This window comes from Mus musculus, chromosome 12 (assembly GCF_000001635.26).
Source record: "Mus musculus strain C57BL/6J chromosome 12, GRCm38.p6 C57BL/6J".
NCBI classification, from domain to species: domain Eukaryota; kingdom Metazoa; phylum Chordata; class Mammalia; order Rodentia; family Muridae; genus Mus; species Mus musculus.
In genome coordinates, this window is record NC_000078.6 from 86,084,309 (window position 1) to 86,105,235 (window position 20,927).

The window sequence follows — 20,927 nt, forward strand, 5'->3', positions numbered from 1 at the left end:
CCGCGATAATGAGACCTGAAGATGCTAGGCCGATGCTGGTTTGGTTTGGCTTTGCTAAGTAAATGGTCGCACAGACACTCGTCAGCACCCACTCGTGTGCCTCAGAGTTTTCTTTTGTTCTGGGGAATGTTGGAGACAGAGCCCCTGCCCACTTGGGGGGCCTGAGGACACCTGCACAGGTTTCATCTGTTGACTCAGAACCCCGAGGTGCTTGTTCTTAGCATCCAAAGGTGCCGTCTCAGCATTCCTGTGGTGGGGCTCCCTCCGCGCCTGTAGATGCGCCTCTAGCCAGCAGAGCAAGAGGTGTCTGGATTACTCAACTGCCATAGAATTGAAGGATTCTCTCTCAACGCCTGTCTGTTAGCGGTCTCAGGTCCTGCTTAGGAATGTGGGAGCCTTTACCCACCTGCTTGGAGCTATATGGCTTGAGGTCTCTCTGTCCAGGCTAGCTGCATTTCTAACCATGTGTCATGGACAGAACAGTGACTTTGTTTTTGCTGCATCTGTGGCTGTTGAAAATCTCATGATCAATAACCTGTATGTTTCCAATTCTACCAAATAGAAATGACTTGGGTACTTTCTCCTAAGGGTTTAGGGATACATCCATGTGGCATTCACATATATATCATATATATGATATATATATATATTCATATAACATATTTATGTTACTCAGATCCTGTTCTCTGCCACGCCATAAGACCCCAGTCCTGGCTTACTGTGTGTCGTACCCACAGGGCCTCAGATGACACTGGATCAGCCGTACTCTCCATCTCTCCTTCTAGGGGGCCAAGATGGGACGCCGGGCTCATCAGGAGTCGACTCAGGCTGAGAATTACTTAAACAGCAAGAATTCTTCACTGACTCAGACTGGAGAGGTGAGTGCTGCCGAGACAGGAAACAGGAAGTCGTGGACTTTTAAGAATAAATGAGCCCTTAATGAGCAGGGTTGTGGTATCTACATTTGTTTGGAATGCCAGCCTCTCCACGTGTCCTGATTTGGAAGTTCCCCATGAGGACATTTGTCCTACTGGGAACATCTTTCCTTTGAGACAATATTGGCTTCTGGACATTTTTTTCCCTCTCATATTCATAGTGTAAAATTTTTATTTTTATTTTTTAAAGACAGGGTCTCAAGTAGCCCAGGCTGGTATGGAGCTCGCTGTGTAGCTGAGGATGGCCCTGACTTACTGACTCTCCTGCCTCCATCTCAGGAGTGCTTGCCCTGTTGTTTGCAGGCACTGGGATCAGGCTTAGGGCTTCATGCATGAGAGGCAAACACCCCATCACCTGAGGACATCCCCAGCTCTGTAGAGCTTTGGGTGCCCTCTGAAGCCAGGCCCTGGGAAGCTGTCCAGGAAGGTGCCCTGGCACTGGGAGGTCGAATCACACAGCTGGAGGCTCGATGTAAGCAGCGACTACTGTCTCCTCCAGGTCCCGGCAGGAAGGGGGGCCTGGGCTGCTGCTGTCTTCTGCAAACTTCCCCAAGAGACCTCCACCTTAGGGGAATGATCCGGCTTCTTTGTGAAAGGTGGGAAATCCAGGAGCAGTATTCTTTGCTATCGGGGTTCACTCAGCCCTCTCCCTTTGTGCAGTCTTTGCCTTTCCAGAGTCTCCCTGACCGCCGTAGGCTGTCTTCCTAGGGCTGCCGCCTCCTGCTTTTGCTGCACCCACCTGCCTTAGGGCAGGCTGGGGTATTTATTTGCTGACTGTTACATCTCTCTGCTCCACTAGAAGTGAGTCACCAGACAGTAGGAAAGCCGGCTTCTTGGCAGCTAACTCAACAGTTCACAGTGGCTGAGAAAGTGGGTGCTGAGAAGCCTGGCAGCCCATGCGGGTGCACATAAAACAGACACAGTGTATTCATGGGTCCCCTAAGTGGGCATCAGAAACGAGGTCACAGTTTCCTTAAGCTCTTTATGTGGCCCTGTCCACATGTCTTGCGTTTTCCCTCTTGCTGTAGAAGCAGGAGCATGAGGAGTTATTAGTGTAACCTCAATGCCAGCACGTAAAATCTGGCTGCCGACCTGTCCCTCATCAGCAGGAAGACCCTTGGTCGGGAGGGTATTGGGCCTGCAGGTCACTTGACCACAGTAAAGGGATAACTGGCACCTCGTTAGAGCTGGCTGATGCCCGAAGGATATAGATGAGTGTGGCCTGATTGTCTAAGAAATGCTGACAGTCTGGTTGTGCAGGGGTGTGTGTGTTCACGTGTGCGTGTGTACATGTGTGTATGGTGCACAACTATTGCTGACTCTGGTTCTCAGCGTTTTTTTTTTTTTTTTTTTTTCCCGAGAGGTCACCCCCCTGGAAACAGGGTGTGCAACAGGATTCTGGGATGTCACCCTCCCCTTCCTGTGTCAGTGAGGCTTGAAGCCACCTAGGCAGCCTCCCATAGGACCAGATACTCGCCAGGTTGTGTGAGACTTTTTAGCTGTTTCTTTCTAAAATTAGATCCGGGACTTGTGCCCATTCACACCCGGTTCTGAGCACACTGCTTGGCGTGTTTATTTTTATCTCCTCGTTAGCTTTATTCAGTGGATATCCCTAAAACTGTAAGCGTGGCACCTGGGAGCTGTCAAGCTGCTGTTACTGTAGACTTAAGTAGGAATTAGTTTGGAATAAATAGTTATTTTAATGTGAGGCGGCGGAGTTGGGACGGGGAAGAAGGAAGCAGGGAGACACAGGGCTTGCCACTGGCTCTTCTAATTGCTTGGATCTTAAATCCACTAATCTCCGGAATCCTCCATTTCGTCATTCGTCAAATGGTGACCGTGGTACCATTAGATGAATGTGAGGATCAAGTGAGCTCTGCGTTTAAGCACTCTGGTAAACTAAAAGGCCCCATGGAAGCTCCCATTCATTCAGCACGGTAGGGCTGGAAGAGTCTTAGCTCTCTGCTGTTCCTGTTGATGGGGTGCAGTGGGGTGGTTAGGCCCCCTGTGGTGGCACACGCTGCCATCCAGGCCTTGGCTCTTTCCACCATGGGTCCTGGGGATTGAACTCAGGTCCCCAGGTCTGTAGAGCAAGCACTTTATCCATGGAGGCTTCTTGCTATTGCTGTAGTTACATTGTGCTTGATTTATACACTTAAACTTTAAAAGAAAAATCAGTTAATAGTTATAAAATTGAGAAACCTGATATAAAACCCTCTCTCTCTCTCTCTTCCTTCCTCTCTTTCTCTCTTTCTCTAAAATGACCTCACTAACTTGCTCAGGATGACCTTGACCTTGCCATCCTCTTGCTTTAGCCTCTGAACAGCTAGAATTATAGGCATGTGTTCCTCTTTCAGCTCCTGTGTCCTCCTCCTCCTCCTCCTCTTCTTCCTCCTTTTCCTCCTCTTTTCCGTTTGGCATAGCCATGACTGTCTTGGAACTCACTCTGTAGACCAGGCTGGCCTGGAACTCAGAGATCTGACTGCTTCTGCCCCCTGAGTACTGGGATTAAAGGCGTGCACCACCACTGCCCCGACACTTCTTACTTTTCGTTTGTTTTTGAGACAGTTTTGCTTTGAAGCTCAGGTTAGCCTCAAACTTCATGGCCTTTCTGTTTCAGTCTCTTGAGTGCTGGGATTGCAGGCGTGTGCCTCTGTGCCTGGCCACACCTCCCTTTAATGCCCTTGTAGACTTTCTCGGTCTGCATGGTGCCCACTTCCTCCTGAGCTTCGAGCTTGTGTTGTTTGAGGATGATTTCCAGGCATCCTTCGACATCCGTTAGCACTGAGTTGGGCTGCATACAACTGTGCTCTCCTTTGGCCTGACTTTTGAGGAGTTTGGTGGAGGACCGGGGGTGGGGGGGCGGGTGGACTGAGGGGATGTGGCCCCTGGGCGCTGTCCAAGGAGTTTGGTGGAGGACTGAGGGCTGGGCTGAGTGGATGTGGTCCCCTGGGCGCTATCCTGTATCATCCCAGTTTCCTGCTGTGCTGTGGGAAGCTGTGGCTTTAGTTCTCACGGTTTCCAGCTGACAATTGTTCAGGGTCAGATCTGCATTCTAGGCAGGAAGAGTCCAGGGCGTATCCTCCTGGATGTCCCCTTTTGATCAGGAAACAGTAGCCAGAGGACTCAGGGAGTATCTGACTAGCTACATTTTATTGGTCAGCACACAGTTTTACAACCGTCCTAGCTTCTTTCAAGAGTTTGTTTTTTTGTTTTTTTTTTTTTTGTTTTTTTTTTTACTTTTTGGTTTTTAGAGATAGGGTTTTTCTGTATAGGTCTGACTGTCCTGGAAACTCAATCTGTAGACCAGGCTATCCTTGAACTTGCAAAGATCTACCTGCCTCTGATTTCTGAGTGCTGGGATTAAAGGCATTCACTGCCACTGCCTGGCTCCTGAGCACTTTTGATACAGTCAGAATTGGGTGTTATAGCGACCACTCTGGGTCCTAGGGGAGTTTTTATCTGGGGCGTGGATGTTTCTCGGTGAGAGGGAACAAATGGCTGTGGAGCAGGCTGTTTCCAGCTAACCTGATGGTGCTGCGAGCCAACTGAGCCAGAAGGCTGCTCACCATGAATATTAGTTACTTAGCTGTTGTTGTGATAAAACTTGATGACCAAAGCAACTTATGGAGGAAGGGTTTATTTGGGGCTTATGGATTCAGAGGCATGGGCTGGAGCAGCAGCTGAGTTCATATTTTTTAAAAAAGATTTTTTTGAGACTATAATTACATAATTTGCCCCCTCCCTTTCTCTCTCCACATCTGCCTTGCACCCTCCCCAGGATCTCATATCCTGAGGAGGTTAAAAAAAAAAGGGAGAGAGGTGACTTAAATCTTTTGCAGCCTCAAAGCCCACCTCTCGTGGCACAGCTCCTGATGCATCCCAACCCTCCACTTACCGAGGACCAGCGACTCAAACATAAGAATCTGCGGTGGCCTTTCATTCTCAGACCACCACACGTGGGAGCACGAGGAGATCTGTGTTAGATCCCCTGGACCCACACAGAAGCCTGGCTCAGTGGTGGTGTAACCCCAGCACTAGAAGGTGGAGACAGGAGGGTCCCTAGGACTTACTGGTAATCAGTGAGCCAACCAGTGAGCTCAGGGTTCAGTGAGAGACCCTGTCTCCAAAACTAAGGTAGGAAGCAGGTCCGGAACTACACCTGACATCAACATTTGGTCTCCACTAACATATAGAGACAGATACAGACACAGACATACAGATGGGAGACGTCCATGCAAAGTAAATTGATGTTAAAAATTAAAAAAAGATGTTGATACAAAGTAACTTGTTGTTAAAAATTTAGCCGGATATTGGTGGTGACATACATGCCTTTATTCCCAGGATTTAGGAGGCAGAGGCAGGCAGATCTCAGAAAGTTCGAAGCCAGCCTGGCCTACAGAGTGAGTTCCAGGACAGCCAGGGCTATACAAAGAAACCCTATCTCAAAAAACTAAATCAAAAAAAAAAAAAAATAGAATTTATACACATTTTTAAATAGACTGGGATAAGAAAGGAAAGAATTCTATTTTTGGCTAACTCCCTTACCCACATTCCTCTCCCACTCCTTACAGTTGTGTGGGCTGCATGAACACTGTCCTGTGTCCCAGTGTGCCTAAGTGAGTTGCCTGGTGAATTACACTCCCCCCCCCCCCCCACCGCCACCCCGCCATCTTCTCCCTGCCGGTTTGGTCACTACTTAGGGGCTTTCTCCCTGCGAAGTACACATGGCTCTACCCAGGCGCTGAAAGCCAGGCCCACACCGAGAGAGGAAGACAGGTCTTTTGGTTTACCTGGTCATCCTTCAGATTACAGAGAACACACAACTGCCTGGTTTTCCTAACTGAGCAGAAAGCGGCGCTCCCCTGGCATTTTACTGGCATGGAGTCTATTGGGATTGTGCCATGTTTTCTCTGTCTGTCTGTCTGTCCGTCTGTTTTCTGACTGACTGACTCTGTGTGTGATGTATGGACTTGTTCACGTGAGCCTTTGCGTGCTGTAGGTTGATGCCGATCAGGTGTCTTCCCTGATCACTCTCCGTCTTGTGTTTTGGGACATGGTCTCTTGCTGTACTCTTGCTGGGCCTCATCAAGTCAGTCAGGCTGCCTGGCCAATAAGCCCCAGGAATCTGCAGGTCTCCCCTCACACTTCACCCCTCTGATGTTTACTGATGTGAGCCACGTCACTGACTTGTATGTGGGTACTGTGCTGGGGATTGAACATGGGTCCTCACGCCTGTGTGGCAGGCACACTCTTTACCAAGGTTTACCCTTACCGTTGCCCCAGCCCCGAAACTTGTGCCTGCTTTTTTAGGGGCTGTCGTGAAGATCAAATTGGGCGATACAAGCATAGTAGGTAATGTAGCATCTAGCAGTGGAACCCCCAAGAAATGTGGAACCCTGAGCAGGCTCCGGACCATTGTTGGGGGGGGGGGAGAGAGAGAGAGAGGGAGAGGGAGAGGGAGGAGAGAGAGAGGGGAGAGAGAGAGAGAGAGAGGAGAGAGAGAGAGAGAGAGAGAGAGAAAGAAAGGGGGAGACTGGTCACAAATCAGCCTTGGATCAGGTGTATAGTTAGTTTAGTTAGCAAATCAACTTGTCAGAAATTTAGATTAGGAGAGGGCTTTGCTGGAGGCCCTCTGGTTCTACGTTGTGTCTGAGCAAAAGCAGCCGTGGGAGCTAGAAGTGGGTGTCTCTCCCTGACAAGCCATTCTTCTGATTCAAATGGCTCTTACGTAACTCCTTTGAGAAAAGCCCTGGGCCCTGTTACGCTGAGTTTGGGCAAGAAGTCTTTAGCAAAAAAGCAAAACAAAACAAAACAAAAACAACCAACCAACCAAACAAACAAACAAAAAACAACAAAAAACCAAAAAACCACTCCAAGGCTGGTGTAGCCACAGGTGTGTGTCTCTCCCATGCTTATATAAGGTGGCCTTTTCTTTATTCTGTAGATAGAGATCAGAGCCTCTGTGGAAACAGTTGCTACCTGTCTGCTAAGTTTGTGCAGCAACCTGTAATGCCTCAAGGCACTCTTAAAGGAGGTGTCATCACCTCAGGACTCAAGAGGCTGGTAACTCCTCCAGAGCCTGTAGCCAGCTCCCCAGCCCTCTCCTACCTGCCCTACAGGCAGACCTCCCTGTGGAGAAGGGGCTTTAGGAGAGGGCAGAGAGACCAGGGGTGGGGGGATTATCCTGCGGCCTTCTGCAGAGCCAATGAAGAGTCCTCCTTTGATCCCCCTTATTGGTCTAGCTGTGGGGAGCAGGGTTGGAATCCCAGCTGTTCCTCCCCCCCCCCCCCCAATGCCCTCGCTATTTCTCCCGAGGACACAGAGCTCCAAGTTAGCCAGAATCTTGCCCAGGAATCTGAGAAATGCTGCTGGACTCATGTTCCCAAATTAGGCCAATTTCCTCATCCCTCGCCACCTCCCGCGGCCAGCGCTCCCGTGGCTCTTTGCATTACGTCCCTTGCCCTGTGCCTGTTCCCTGACTGGTCTGCCAGCAGGGTAGTTATTTTCAGCCCAATAGGATTATCTACTGACCCTTTTTGGTGACATTTTTCTCCTTTCTCACAAAAATAACTCTCATGATTGGCCACATTTTTCAGCCTTTTTCGTAGCCTCTTCTCCAATCGGCTGGACGGGATGACGCCTCTAATAACGTTGCCAAACAGGGATGCAGGGAATCTGATGTGGAGCTGTTCACAAGGAATGTGTTCTCCACACTTCATATTTATGTCATGCTTTGGATGCCTGGGCTTCGGCTGTCCCTCTGGGTGGGCAGATGCGCATCACTGACCCATGCCTGAGCTTGGCTGCCATGTGGGCGGAGTTCACGGTTCAGAATCAGCGGCTCCATCCCTGGCTCCGCATTGGTTCAGAGCTTTCTGGCTGCCGTGGGACATCTCACTGCCTTCTTGGCTTCATCCGTGGGCCATGATGGAGCTGGGTGCTCAGCAAGCACTTTAACGTCCTCGTCCTCATCTGTGTAAAGGCAGAAGTACACACCAGAGCTTATCCAGTGTGTCAGTAAATCACCCGTTGTCACTGTGTCTGAAAAGGTGAGGACTGCCGTCTGCCTCTGATCCCAGCTCTGCCATCTGCTATGTGTGACTCTGTACAAGTTCCTTGACCACACTAAGCCTGCTTCCTCGTCTGCTGAGTGGAGACAGTGGTGGCACTCATTTCACAGGGCCCTGGGTCAACCAGGAGGCAGCACAGAGCCTGGCGCAGGTGGCTACTACTGACCTTGGTCCGAGTCATGAGAATTGGAGCCTGCTATCACTTTTTCGTAAATTTGTAGTTCTGGTCAAGAGTCAGGAGTGTTCATATTTCACAGAAGTAAGTGATCCTTAGGGCAGTCTCCCCAAAACAAATAAACAAAGCAAAGCAAAACAAAAGAGCATTTGGATGGGAGCTCTTTGGAGAGAGTCTGTCACTGGAGACCCATCTTGTCTCCTTCGTGAGCACGCCTGACCAAACTATTGGCCAGTTATTTTCTAGTACTTGTCTACTTTACAGAGAAGGATCCTCAGTTGTTGACACATCCTTTAGTAGTTCTGAAGGCATGAGGAGGAAGCGAGGAGGGCATGGGTGACCTTGTCGATTCTGGGGGCCTTGGATAAAAGCTAACATTTATTCACTTATTCATTTATTCACCGATGAAGCTTGATTGAAAGCTTTCTTTGTGTGCATGCCTGGTCTTGTATATTCAGGGTCACCATCTTCCAGGACCTTGGTTGGGAGCCTGCAGAGAAGTCATGACAGGTGGAATAGATGAGAGAGAGGGAGAGGGAGAGTCAGACAGACAGACAGGGTGGGGGAGAGGGAAGGACCAGCTGTGAGCCTCAGTCTCAGGGGCACCCAGAAAGACTCCAGGAGGAAGCCCAGTTTGAGCTGAGATTCAGTTAACACCAGAAGAGAAGGGAAGACCTCTCTTGAAAAGTGATGGGTGTTCTGGAGGCAGGGACAGACTGTGGCAAGTTGGACCTGAGCTGGGGGGTCACCCTTAGATTTGAAGCCCACCCCCTTCCCAGTACACTTTCTCCCCATACCGTGTCAGATAGTTGAGAAACCTCTGAGGTGGGCCCAAGAGTCTCACACTGCTTTGACACTCACGTTGGTTTTGCTCCTTTAGGAGTAATTGGACTGCTGGCTTGTGTTCCGAAATCTTTTTTTTTTTTTTTTGGTTGGTGAGGATTTTCTTGGTAAGGATGCTTGTGTTGTAATGGGAGCCGACTTCTGTTCAGGCAGGGATTCCAAAGCAGGCTCCTCAGAAGCCTTGGCTCCAAATAGCATTCTGTGAGGCAAACAGAATGGAAGTAGAAAAATGGTTTGAGCCATGCAGTGTCACCTTGGTCCCGTGGGAGTAGTGGGAGTAGCCTTGTAACGGTCCTTCCCCATGCTTCCCTGTGTGTGCCCAAACTCCTGCGGTTCAGCTAGGTTTGTCCCCACACAGATGCATCTTAGTTCATATTCAGAAGCCTTTGATGGGGCTCAAGGAGCAGATCAAAATGTGTATCACCCCAGGTTCCATCCCTGCACCTCAGAAAAAATGGTTTTCTTTTAATAGATACCATTGTTTTCATAAGTTAAAAAAAAAATTCTAACTGGGTGTTGTAGCTCGGTGCCTAAAGTCCCAGTACTCAGGAGGCTGAGGCAGGAGGATTGCTTTAAGTTTGAGGTCAGCCTGATCTACATAGGGTGTTCCACACTAGTCAGGGGTACATAGTAAGACCCTTTTGTGTGCGTGTGTGTGTGTGTGTGTGTGTGTGCGCGCGCGCGCGCTCACGTGTGCGCTACTCACACTTGACCACCTGAGGTTGGTCTTTATGCAGCTCCAGCCTCCCCTTAGGTAGCTGTCACCTGTTGCAGGGGAGCCGAACTCTTCATTCTTACTTCTGTGATTCTCTACCTACTCTTCCTTCCCCCAGATGCTGTCATTCCATAGAACAAAGTAGCCAGCATTACTCTTGGCATGTGTGCTCACAGGTACAGGTAGATGCTTGTTCCCATGCAGAGGCCAAAGGAAGGTGTCAGGTGGCTTCCTTATCTCTCTACGCCTTTTCCCCTTGAGATAAGGCCTCTCATTGAACCTGAAACTTACTTTGATTGGGCTGGCTTGCCAGTGAGCTCCCAGGTCTGCCTGTCTCCATCCCCAACCCTAGGCCACAGCCATGCCTGGCTTTCAACGCATGGGTGCTGGAGATTCAAACGTAGGCCCCCTTGCTTGTACAGCAGGCAATCTTACCAACCGAGCTATCTCCCTAGTGCTATACCCTCCTCTTTGCTGGTCTATTAGTCATTCTTTGGGTTCAAGTTGAATATTGGCTCTTAAAAAAAAATATTGCCCCGTGTAAGCTGGTCTCTTCATCACAGGATTATAATGTTCTTTGACTTTCCCCTCTTCCAGTGTGTATCTAATTTGTGTAATTATTTAGGCCTGGTCTCCCACCAGTGTAAACTCCAGATGTTTCTGCTATGCTCCCTCTGGCCTTGGAGCTAGTGCTTGCTGGTCTCTCCTGCTAGTTCTGGTTAAAGGAACAGAGAAGAAGCAAAGGAAGGCTTTGTGTTCTCTGGGGGTTGCCAGTCTGAGGTACCTGCAGGATGCCCAGGATGCTTTGGTGTACCAAGCTCTGGGCTGGTGTCACTAACTTTCAGGTGGTGAGTGGAAGAGAGGTCATAGGCTCAGAAGAGAAGAAGCCCTTGGCAAGCTGAGGGACAGGCAGAAGCCGAGACGTACCCACAGTGAAAGAGCACATAGATAAGCCACAGTCTACAAAGTTGTTGAGTGACCGGAAAGGAGAGGGGAAAAGCAGGTGTCTAGGGTGTGTGCAAGCCAAGGGAAGCGAAGGGGTTAAAAAGAAGGAAGGGGTCAGCCTTTGCCATACCCCCAAAGAGACCAGGAAGGCAGTTTACTGGACCCAGCATGGGGACGTTGCTACAGATTCTGGGAAGGGGTCTGTCAGAGGGCTGTGTGTGCCCGGATAAAATCCCAAGTGGGAACTTGCTGGGAGAATCCAGCATGGAGATTCTGACGTGTGTACATTCCCCACCAAGCAAGAAGCCGCCTTAGCCCCATTGGCATCTCTTCCTTCGTTTCTTCCCTGCTTGCTTCCTTCCCTGGTTTTCCTTCCGTCTCCCCAGTTTCTCTCGTTCTGGTGCCCCTTCTAGATCGCCTTTTAAACACTGGTTATGGAGACTCTCTCATGCTGCCCCCCACCCTGTGTGTGTGTGTGTGTGTGTATTTATCTTGTGGGTGGGGGCAGTGGCACTGGTGTCACAGCATGCATGTAGAATCAGAGGATAACCTGTAGGAAGCAGGTCTCTCCTACCGTATGGATCCTGGACCTCAAACTCAATCAAGTCTTCAGGTTCTGTAGTGTCTAACTCACTCAGCCATTTTGCTGAGCCATATATGTATATACATATATCATATGCAAGTATATGAGTATATGAGATATTTTAATATATATTTCTAAGTAGAATTTTATCCATTCATCTTACATTTAATATGTACTTTCCAATACAAAAACTATCAAGCTAACATATTCTAGCTGAGAACCACACACTTAGACAGTGATGAGGCTGTGGAAATTACAGCAGAACCCAGCTCACAGAGGCAGCACAGCCTCCTGGGAGTCAGTGCAGGCCTCAGAAAGGGGGTGCCCCTGGTCTGCACAGAAGTGAATAAATGAGTAGGACTCTGGGACTCTGGATGTGGGAGGAGCAGAAGGCCACATGGGGAGCACTGTTACGTGTTTCAACACAGGCTGTCTCAGCCTTTCTATTGCTGTGACGCAACACCACCACAAAAAAGCAAGTCGGGGAGGAAAGGGGTTATTTGGCTTATACTTCCAGATCACTGTTCACTATCAAATAACTCAGGACAGGAGCTCCAGCAGGGCAGGAGCATGAATGCAGGAGCTGACGTAGAGACCTTGGAGGGGTGTTGCTCACTGACTTGGTCCCCATGGTTTGCTCAGCCTACTTTCTCATAGAACCCAGGACCAGGGCTGGAGAGATGGCTCAGCGGTTAAGAGCATTGACTGCTCTTCCAGAGGTCCCGAGTTCAAATCCCAGCAACCACATGGTGGCTCACAACCATCTGTAATGGGATCCAATGCCCTCTTCTGGCGTGTCTGATAACAGCTACAGTGTACTCACATACATTAAATAAATAAATAAATAAATAAATAAATAAATAAATAAATCTTAAAAAAAAAAAAAAAACAAAACAGGACCTGTAGTCCAGAGATGCCTCCTCCCACTGGGCATTTCTGGACTGGGCACTTCTCCATCAATCACTGATTAAGAAAATGCTCCACAGACTTGCCTATAGCCTGATCATGCAGAGGCATTTTCTAATTTATTGTTTCCTCCACTCAGACAACTCTAGTTTGTATGTCAAGTGGACATAAGATCAGCCAGCACATGACGAAAAGTTGGGGCTTATTCTGTGTCCTGTGGGATCCACACAAAGGTGTTGAGCAGAGAAAGATGTTATTGACTTTGTTTTCTAGGAAGAGGAATCTGGCAGCTATATTGGAGAATAGTCTAGAATAGAGAGCGTGTTGGCTGGGAGATGCTTGGAGCAGTCACAGGAAATGATGTAGCAGAGCCAAGGCCAAGTTCTCAAGCTTCAGGCTTCCCAAGGATGCTTTTACAAGTTCTGGTGCCAGAATGCCATTCACATAATTAGCTGTAAACAAATAAACAAAAACAACAAACCCCTCTACTTTGTACATAAGATTTTTTGTTTTTTAAAGAAAATTTATCAGTGGCATTACAGTTTGTAGTAGTTAGATATTTCAGAGTGGCTATGAAACAGTTCCTGGTTCTAACTGGAGTTTCAAAAGCAGCAGTTGAAGCTCAGGAGGCTGTGAGGTTACAGGTGGTTTCAAATGAAACTGCTAGCGGAGAGGCAGCGGAATGCCCACTTCAGTGTATTAGCTACTTTGTGTTTCTGGGATAAAACATTGACTAAAAGAACTTTGGGAAGGAGAAGATCCGTTTCCACTTCCAGGCCATAGTCCACCACTGAGGGATGTCAGGGCAGGAGCCATGGAGGAACCCTGCCTACTCTCTCACTCTGGCTCATTTACCTGTTCATGCTCAGCCAACTTTCTTGCATTACCTCCTAGGCCCACCTGCCTAGGAATGGTGCCACCCACAGTGGGCTAAGCCCTCCCACATCAACCAAGACACCCACAGACATGGCCATAGGCCAGTCTGATCCAAGCCATTCCTCAACTGAGGTGTTCTCTTCCCAGGTGACTCTAGGTCGTGTCAAGTTGAAAATAGAAACCCACCCATCCCATTTTTAGTGACAAAGATGGAGCATAAAGCGCTTTGATTATATTGAATAGCATGGGCTCAGAAATAACGTTCTGTAATTGTTTAGAAAAGTCAGCCAGGGTCTAGAGGAGCTTGGGGGTAAGGTAGAGGTATTTTTTAGTAGAGTTTGATGGAGTTGGCCCTGCTTGAAAGAGCTGCAAGAGAAACAGCTGTGGAGGAAAGCCAGGATTTAGGAGAGGCAAGAGATGGAGATACTGCATAATGAATGCAGATTATTAAGTCTGCTTAGGAACCATGAGATGCTGGCTGCGAGGTCTCTCTGAAACCGCGAGGCTGGGCCTCTTCTCATTGTGTGCATGCCAGTGATTCCTGCGGAGCAGGCTGATAGTAAAACACTTATTTAGCGATGGTACTTCAGATGAGAATGCTCCTGACTAAGGCCGATGTCATTAGTGCCAGACGGAACGTTTCTGGTCACATACTTTTGCCCAGTATAATAGAGTTATGTCCCATCTTTGTCCTCCCATTGGCTTTTTGTGTGGAGCTTTTTCTGTTAATTCTTCCAGCAGCTACCCTAGGAGCTAGAAAATGAATCCCTAACCCATAAGCAGTTACGCGGAGTTGCAACTGTGCGCACAGTGTGGGGATCTTGCCTGCAGGGTGAGTCCCTCTGCCCCCTTCCATCTCCTGTGCTATCGACAGCATGAGCGTTACAACTACTGTAAAGCACGTCGTGGTTTCAGCTTAGCTAGAGTGTTAGGGTTTCCTTTGATGGCCGGGTTCCCATCAGCTATAGTCTGTCCTCAGCCTGGACGCTGCCCTCGCCTGGCTGTTCTTGTTTGCCAGGGACTGTTCTGCTTGGTTCGTCTGGAAATGTTTTCATTGCATCTTTACTTTTCAAAGATATTCCCTTCGTATGCAGAATTCTAGACCGAGTTTTTTTCTCTTCTTCTAATTTCCACAGAATTGAAAGTATCAGCCGGGCTTAGGGGCACAATTCTCCTAATCCCAACAACTTGGGAGGCAAAGATAAGAAAATCAATGCACTTATGAAGCTAGCCTGATCTATGCAGTGAGTTTTAGGGTAGTCGGGGCTATGTAGGGAGTCCCTGCCTCAAAACAAGCTTGCTATTCCTTTGGTTGTAGCTGGTAATGGAGGTTTTATATGTGGATATTTCTTGTTCCCAGCACGCAGACACAGAGCTGGGGGACTGGTATTTCAGGGCCAGCCTTGGTCATGTCGTGAGCTTGTTCAGCTGTTGGGATGTTTCGTTTTTAGCAGCTTGCCCGGGACACTCCTTGATGTGATTGTCTGTATATCTATTGTGCTGGGATTTGACAAATTTTTTATATCTGTAGAGTGATGTTTTGGGTTTTACCAGATTTGGAAATTTCCTCAGATAGTTTTTCTCATCCAAGTACTAACCAGACTAACCCTGCTTAGCTGCCGAGACCAGAAGTGTTCACGGTGGTGTGGCCATAGACCTGAATGGCTCTTCGTTCCCGTCTCTCTCCTTGTTCTGGAAACCATGGTAGAGGCTTGCTGTTCTCTCAGGTGATTTGTGCTCCTGTTTCCACGAAGCATTGTTAGTTTAGTACCACTCCCCACTTTTAAGATGTATGTATGTATGTATGTATGTATGTATATGAGATATGAGTACACTGTAGCTGCCTTCAGACACACCCCAGAAGAGGGCATCGGATCCCATTACAGCTGGTTGTGAGCCACCACGTGGTTGCTGGGAATTGAACTCAGGACCTCTGGAAGAGCAGTCTGGTCTTAACCGCTGAGCCGTCTCTCCAGCCCCTAGTACTCCCTTTTTAACATCAAGCCTTGTCTGCTGATCTTTGAGATCATCTGCCTTTCAGTTTATTTCTGCTGCTGTTTTCAAGCTGCTGTTAAACCCATTAACTGAAATTTTCATTCAGTTAGTTTACATTTCAGTACCAAATTGCTATTTGGCTTCCCACCCCCTCATTTTTTCCAAAAATATATAATTTCTGCTTTGCACCTAGATTTCCTATCTACTCATTTTTTTTATGACCATCTTTTCCTTTGCAGCCTTGAACATACTTATTTTTAATGTGTCTGAGGGGTTTTGTTCCCTAGATGTATGTGCGAGCTTCATGGGTATGCCGGTGACCTCAGAGGTCAGAAGAGTGAAGCAGACCTGGAACTGGAGCTTATGGGTCGTTGTGAGCCACTATGTGGGTGCTGGGCACTGAGTGTGAACTTTGTTTTAGCAGATAGGTAGCTGTAGGTCACTGGGCTTGTGTAGCACTCTGAAAAGTTAATCTAAAAAGTTCCAGGTGTTGGAGAGATGGTGGAGTGCTGCTCTAAATGGCAGGAGGCCTTCCTGCAGAGCCTTGTGCTAAGTTGATCATCTGAGTTAGTGATACACTGGGCCATACCTTTGTGACAGTTCATTGTCACCTAGGAGCAGTGCTTTCAGCCCAATGTCATTTGAGAAAGAATGGGAAGGGGCTGGGGAGATGGCTCAGTGGTTTCGGGCTGTGTCTCTTCCAGAGGACTGGTTTCGGTTCCTATGAGGCAGTTGATAATCACCACACACACACACACACACACACACACACACACACACACACACACAGCATCACACAAATAAATGAGAGAAGAGTGAGTGTGCCTGAGGTATCGAGCAGTAACATCTTCCAACACTAGAATATAAGCATGTTTTTAGCAAGTGAGAAAGCCAAGAACCAAAGTTATCAGTTTTCACAAAGTAAATTTATTCAGTGTAAAAGACAGTTTATCATGTTGATTTGTGCCTTTATAATTTGGCTAGGTTGTATATTTCAATTCTTTAATGAAATGAGAGTCAGAGAAGATGGTGATTTTTTTTAAAGACAGTTTTTAGCAAGATTAAAGCTCAACCCATTACTTCTCACCACAGCCCCAAACCCAAAACAAAATCTTGTTTGAAATATTGGAGGGTCCATGAAGCCTAGGAGCTGAGGAAAAATTGTAAAGGCATCCAAAGTCTTGGGAGGATCAAGGAGCCCCTTCTGACGTGGTAGGGAGTGGCCAGACCAAAACATCAGCCATGTCCTTGACGTGTGCTGACAGCGTGTCCTACTGAATTCTCAGAGCTGAAGCAAGGTTGAGGACCGCAGTGTGCAACCTAATGTTCCTGGGTCACCACTGGGACATGGGGCGAGAATGGAGTGGGTCTCACACAGTGGGGCAGTCAGCCCGGGGCTCCCTCCTTCTATCCACCCCCACTTCTTTGTCATGGTGGCCCCAGAGGAACCACACAGCAGCTCAGGTTTCTTCCAGCTCCTGCTCTCAACTTGCTCCAAGTTATTCTGCTCTGGATTTGGTTGAGGTGGCAAGTCTAGACAGATTAGACAGCCACAGAGTCACAGGTGCCAGGAGGGGTGACTTTCTAGAGGGCCAGGAATTTACACCCTTCCACACCGTGCACATCTCGCTGCACACATGCTGGATTAATTTGAACAAATGGAAAAGAGTAAAGAGAATGACAAAAATGTATAGGTTTTGGTTTCTGATGAAAGCTGAAAAGAATGTTTATGTTGGCTAAGTGGCAAAATGCATGGGGGGAACCGGGCATGCCTTCCTTAGTGTCTAGAAGGTTTGTGGACCCAAGGAGAGGACGAGGGGGGAGCTGGTTTTAGTATGACCCAAGGGATGCTTTCCAAGGTGGGCAAATCCAGGGTGACTTTTAAGCATAATTTTCAGGGCTGAAATATGTACCCTTTAGTTCAGCCTCTTTGAAAACTGCTGGCAGCCATATCCCAGGAGTGACCTAGAGTGGACAGTTTGATGGCTTTCGGGTGTCATGCCACCAGATCATTTGACAGACAGCCTGGCTTCCTGAGCCACCACAGTTACATCCCAGTGAGAGAAGAGCTCATGTGTCTCCCCTCTGTGCGAAGTGAGGGAGATGATGAGTAGGTTGTTGGAAAGAACATGTGCAGGGCAGGCCGGGCAAAGATCCTGTGAAGCTGCCAAAACCTTCCCACAGCCTCTACCCCGGGCATGAGGGAGGCCTCCTCCAAAGCCTGTGTCTGATCGCTGTTGCTGGGGTTGTTGATGTGGAAGCTGTCCTGGTTTATTTTCGGCATCACTTTTTAATCCTGCCTCTGCCCTTGACCTTTCCCTCAGTGTAAGTCCAGGGCAAGCAGAGTAGAGGTTAGCCCATACCACTTGCTGGTCCTCCTGCATCACAAGATACTTACATCATCATTAGGAACCTCTTACTTTTGGTGTAGAAAATGAAGTTTTGGGTTTGGCTTCTCAGGGCTTCTCTTTAATGTCCAGATAGATAGACGTGGTGATAGGGTTGTTTGGGGCTGCTTGAGTCTAGCCTCAAGTTACCTTGTTTGTGATCATCTCATTCAACACCGTGTCCTCCTAGCTGGCATGCGCATGACTGTCACGGAGTCTCAGCTGGTTCAGGACAAGTTGTACCATCCTACTGGCCTGGCTTCCCGTCCTTGTCCCACCTTCTACAAACAACACTGTCTTAGTTGAGCTAACCTCAGCCTTTCTTCCTCTTCTGTGAACTTGATATTGCAGGAGGGCCTTCACTGAGTTGAGACGCAGCAGAGCAACCTGCCCTCACATACTGCTTATCATTGTCACTGACCCTTAACTAGTGCATCCTCTGACAGAGAAGAGCCGGTCTTCTCTGTCCGTGCTCCATCTCCTTCATATGGGTCTCATATGGGTCACAAATGCTCCATCTATCATTGATTTGTTTGGCCTAGGTCCCAGCTCCAAGAATCCAAAATCCTGTAGTTCATAGCTCCATGGAATCATGGGATTGTAAAACAGAAGGGATTCTAATGGGAGGAAACATCCAGGATCGTGGAGTTGGTTAGGGCCTGGGCAAAGGCCTGGAGCTAGGTCACTTGGTGTTCTTTCTACCACGCTTTCTACCCTAAGTTCATAATGCATATATTCACAAGATATCATTCACCATAAACTGGGCTAGGGATGGGAGTACTTTCATCTAAAAGCACAGCGGGGGGGGGGGGGCGGGGTGTTGTAGGTCAGTGGTAGAACTCTTGCTTAGTGTGCTTGAAGCTGGGGGTGGAGGCAGGGCAATCTCCAGCAAAACAGAACCAAATAAGCAATAAAAGTACCTTTCCCCCCTTGCTTCCGCTCGTGTCAGGGATCACAAGACCTGCTGTGTTTGGTGGAAAGTTATTTTCTGGCTGTGGTATTAGGAATTCCTGGCCATTAAGTGGAGAATGTCTCTTGTTCCTGTTAAAGTCAGTTTTTTACTGAGTAGACACATCCGTGAACAGCTTGCACAATGCACCACCTCCACACACACACGCCAGCTCTGTTCTCCTGCTCTTTGTTACCTCCAGCTTTGCACTGCGCCTTCCTCCTTGACTGGGTCATCTGTTCATTACCAAAAGAAGCACCCGGAGAAGGAGGGCGGACGGTACAAGGTACAGCCCGCCGTCCTCACTAGGCTCAACTGGAACTAACACTTGTCCTGTTGGCTTAGATTATAAGTTGTAAAATATTTTAAAATGTAAAAGGCATGCCTTTGCTGTAGCCACAAAAATTACAAATAGGAGCTGCTACTTACATATTTCCCATTTACCTACGGTGACAGTGTCCTTGAGAATTAGCTGTCACCCCGGCGGTGCAGCCATTCCCCAGCTGTCTACTACCAAGTGTGTCTTTGTTTTCGATTCCAAAATTGCTTTTATAATGAGGTGTTTTAAAAAAAAAAAAAAACAAAAACCGATCCAGGACCCATCAGGTCTCTGGTCACGGCTCTGAAGCCGTGTGTGACGGTTCCTTTTCCTTTTTAATGGCTTTGGCTTTTTGAAGAGGTCTGACAGATAGCTTTCCCAAAGGTTCCCCATTCTAGATTCATTAGATTCTTTATTCTGGGGGTCATTTAGCTTATTCCTCTCTTACCTGATTTCCAGCTTACTGGGAACCAGATCGGAGGCTTGATTAGATTCCAGAGGAACATTCTTGGCAGGGATCTTTCCGGGGTGGTGCTGTGCGCTTGCTTCAAGGGATGGCACGGCCTGTCCCATTGTTACCGCCACACAGCGTGCTGGCTGAGCTGGGGTGGTGACAGACAAGGCCTTCCTCACAACTCAGAACTTTATGTATGGGGCACGTTTTGTTTTGGGAATTGTGAAAAGAGCCAGTCCCTCCCAGCCGGTCTTCCTCCCGTGGCGTTGGTGTCCATTAATGCTTAGATTTCTTTCTTTCCTTCTTGTTTGTAAAATCGAATGAGGTCCATTTCAGTTTGTTCTTTCACACAGAGAGCTGTGTTTACTCTCAAAAGGGTTCAGTTGAAAGCTCCGAGGATCCAGGGCCCCTCCTTGACCTTAAATCCACTGTGGGAAAATGCAGCTCAAGGATGTCTTAGCTGGGAGACTCAGGGCTGGGGCGGGAGGCTGATAGCCCTGGCAACATCCTGTCACAGGAGGGCTGAGAGGCAGGGATGCCGGCCCTCGGGTGTGCACCTGCCTTGCTGGAGCAGGGAAGGAAGTTTATTTTCATAAACGTTTGAACTGAAGGTGGCTAGTGTGACCTTTGTACGAGCTCTCGCTCAGCTGTGTGTGCGCTGGGCATGTATGTGTGCTTGCACTGACCTTTTTTTTGGAAACAGCTTGTATTCTAGATTGGGAGCTCAGATGAGCCAGATTCATCTTAAGGGTAGGTGGGAGTGGGTTTCTTCAGAGCTCCTGAGGGTATGAGCAAAGGCTCCAAACGCGAAAGGCTCCTTTTTTGGCACTGCCAGCATCTTTGTGTGTCGGCATCTTAGGAATCTGGGGGAACCATATAAAGATCAGAAATGAGTCTGGCCCAAGAGGCTCCCTCTGACATGGTAATTCCAGTTGGTTGAATCCTGGCCCACTCGGATGAGACCATATAAAGAGGCTGTTTCCTGAATCTCCTGCACTCTGCCTCTCACAGGCTCCTTTTTGTAGCACACTGGTATTTCAGGACTGTGGCCGTGGTCACGTGCTCTCAACCCTTCAACTCACAGTCATCCCTGCGTTGGGTTTATTTTTGGAGACGGCACATTTTTTGCTTCTCTGGCGGAGCTATGCAGGGTCCTGCCCCCTCCGCCCATCGGCGGTCCCAGTAGGCTACGTTCATTTCCCACACTCCAGAGAGAGCAGGGGGACTCTGCCTGAGGGCTCCTGTCACCAGGCCTTGTTTCTGACCTGGGTGATGTCACATATCTTAAGGTTCTTCTTTACAAGAAGAGAGAGACAGACAGACAGACAGAGACAGACAGAGAGAGACAGAGAGACAGAGGTGTGTAATGTCACCTAGCACTAAGTCAGCCAAAGTTGGAAATGGCCTCTCTAACTGATGTCTTGGGGACTTGCCTCTGGAGGTCCCAGCTGGGTGGCAGGGGTCCTGCAGGCCTGAAGGCCCCTGCCAGCCCAACGCTATGAGCTCCGGCTGCAGCCAGTCCTCCTCCACTGAGGCCCCAGATCTCTTTCTATCCTAACTATCTGGTCTTGAGTGAGACCCGAATGCACGACTCACCTTTTCCTGAGCGCTTCTGTGACTGTGTTCTCTACATGAGTAAGTGAGTGAGTGAGTGACCCAGTCACTTAAAGGGGGGAAAGTTGGCTGTGGCCCCTCCTGGAAGGAGACACTCAGTCTTCAAACAGGCTGAGACAGTTGCCACACTGTCTCTTCGGAGCCCATCACTACACAGC

At 48.5% G+C, this 20,927-nt stretch overlaps 1 protein-coding gene across 2 annotated transcripts in view; it reads left to right on the plus strand.

Moving 5' to 3' along the window:
- Positions 1–20,927, plus strand: part of Ift43 (intraflagellar transport 43) — a 79,899-nt gene that overhangs the window by 1,748 nt on the left and 57,224 nt on the right. For both annotated transcript variants that reach the window (NM_001199843.1, NM_029601.3), the window contains exon 2: positions 786–878. In NM_001199843.1, coding sequence (NP_001186772.1) covers positions 786–878 — 93 coding nt within the window. The remainder of the gene's footprint in view (positions 1–785; positions 879–20,927) is intronic.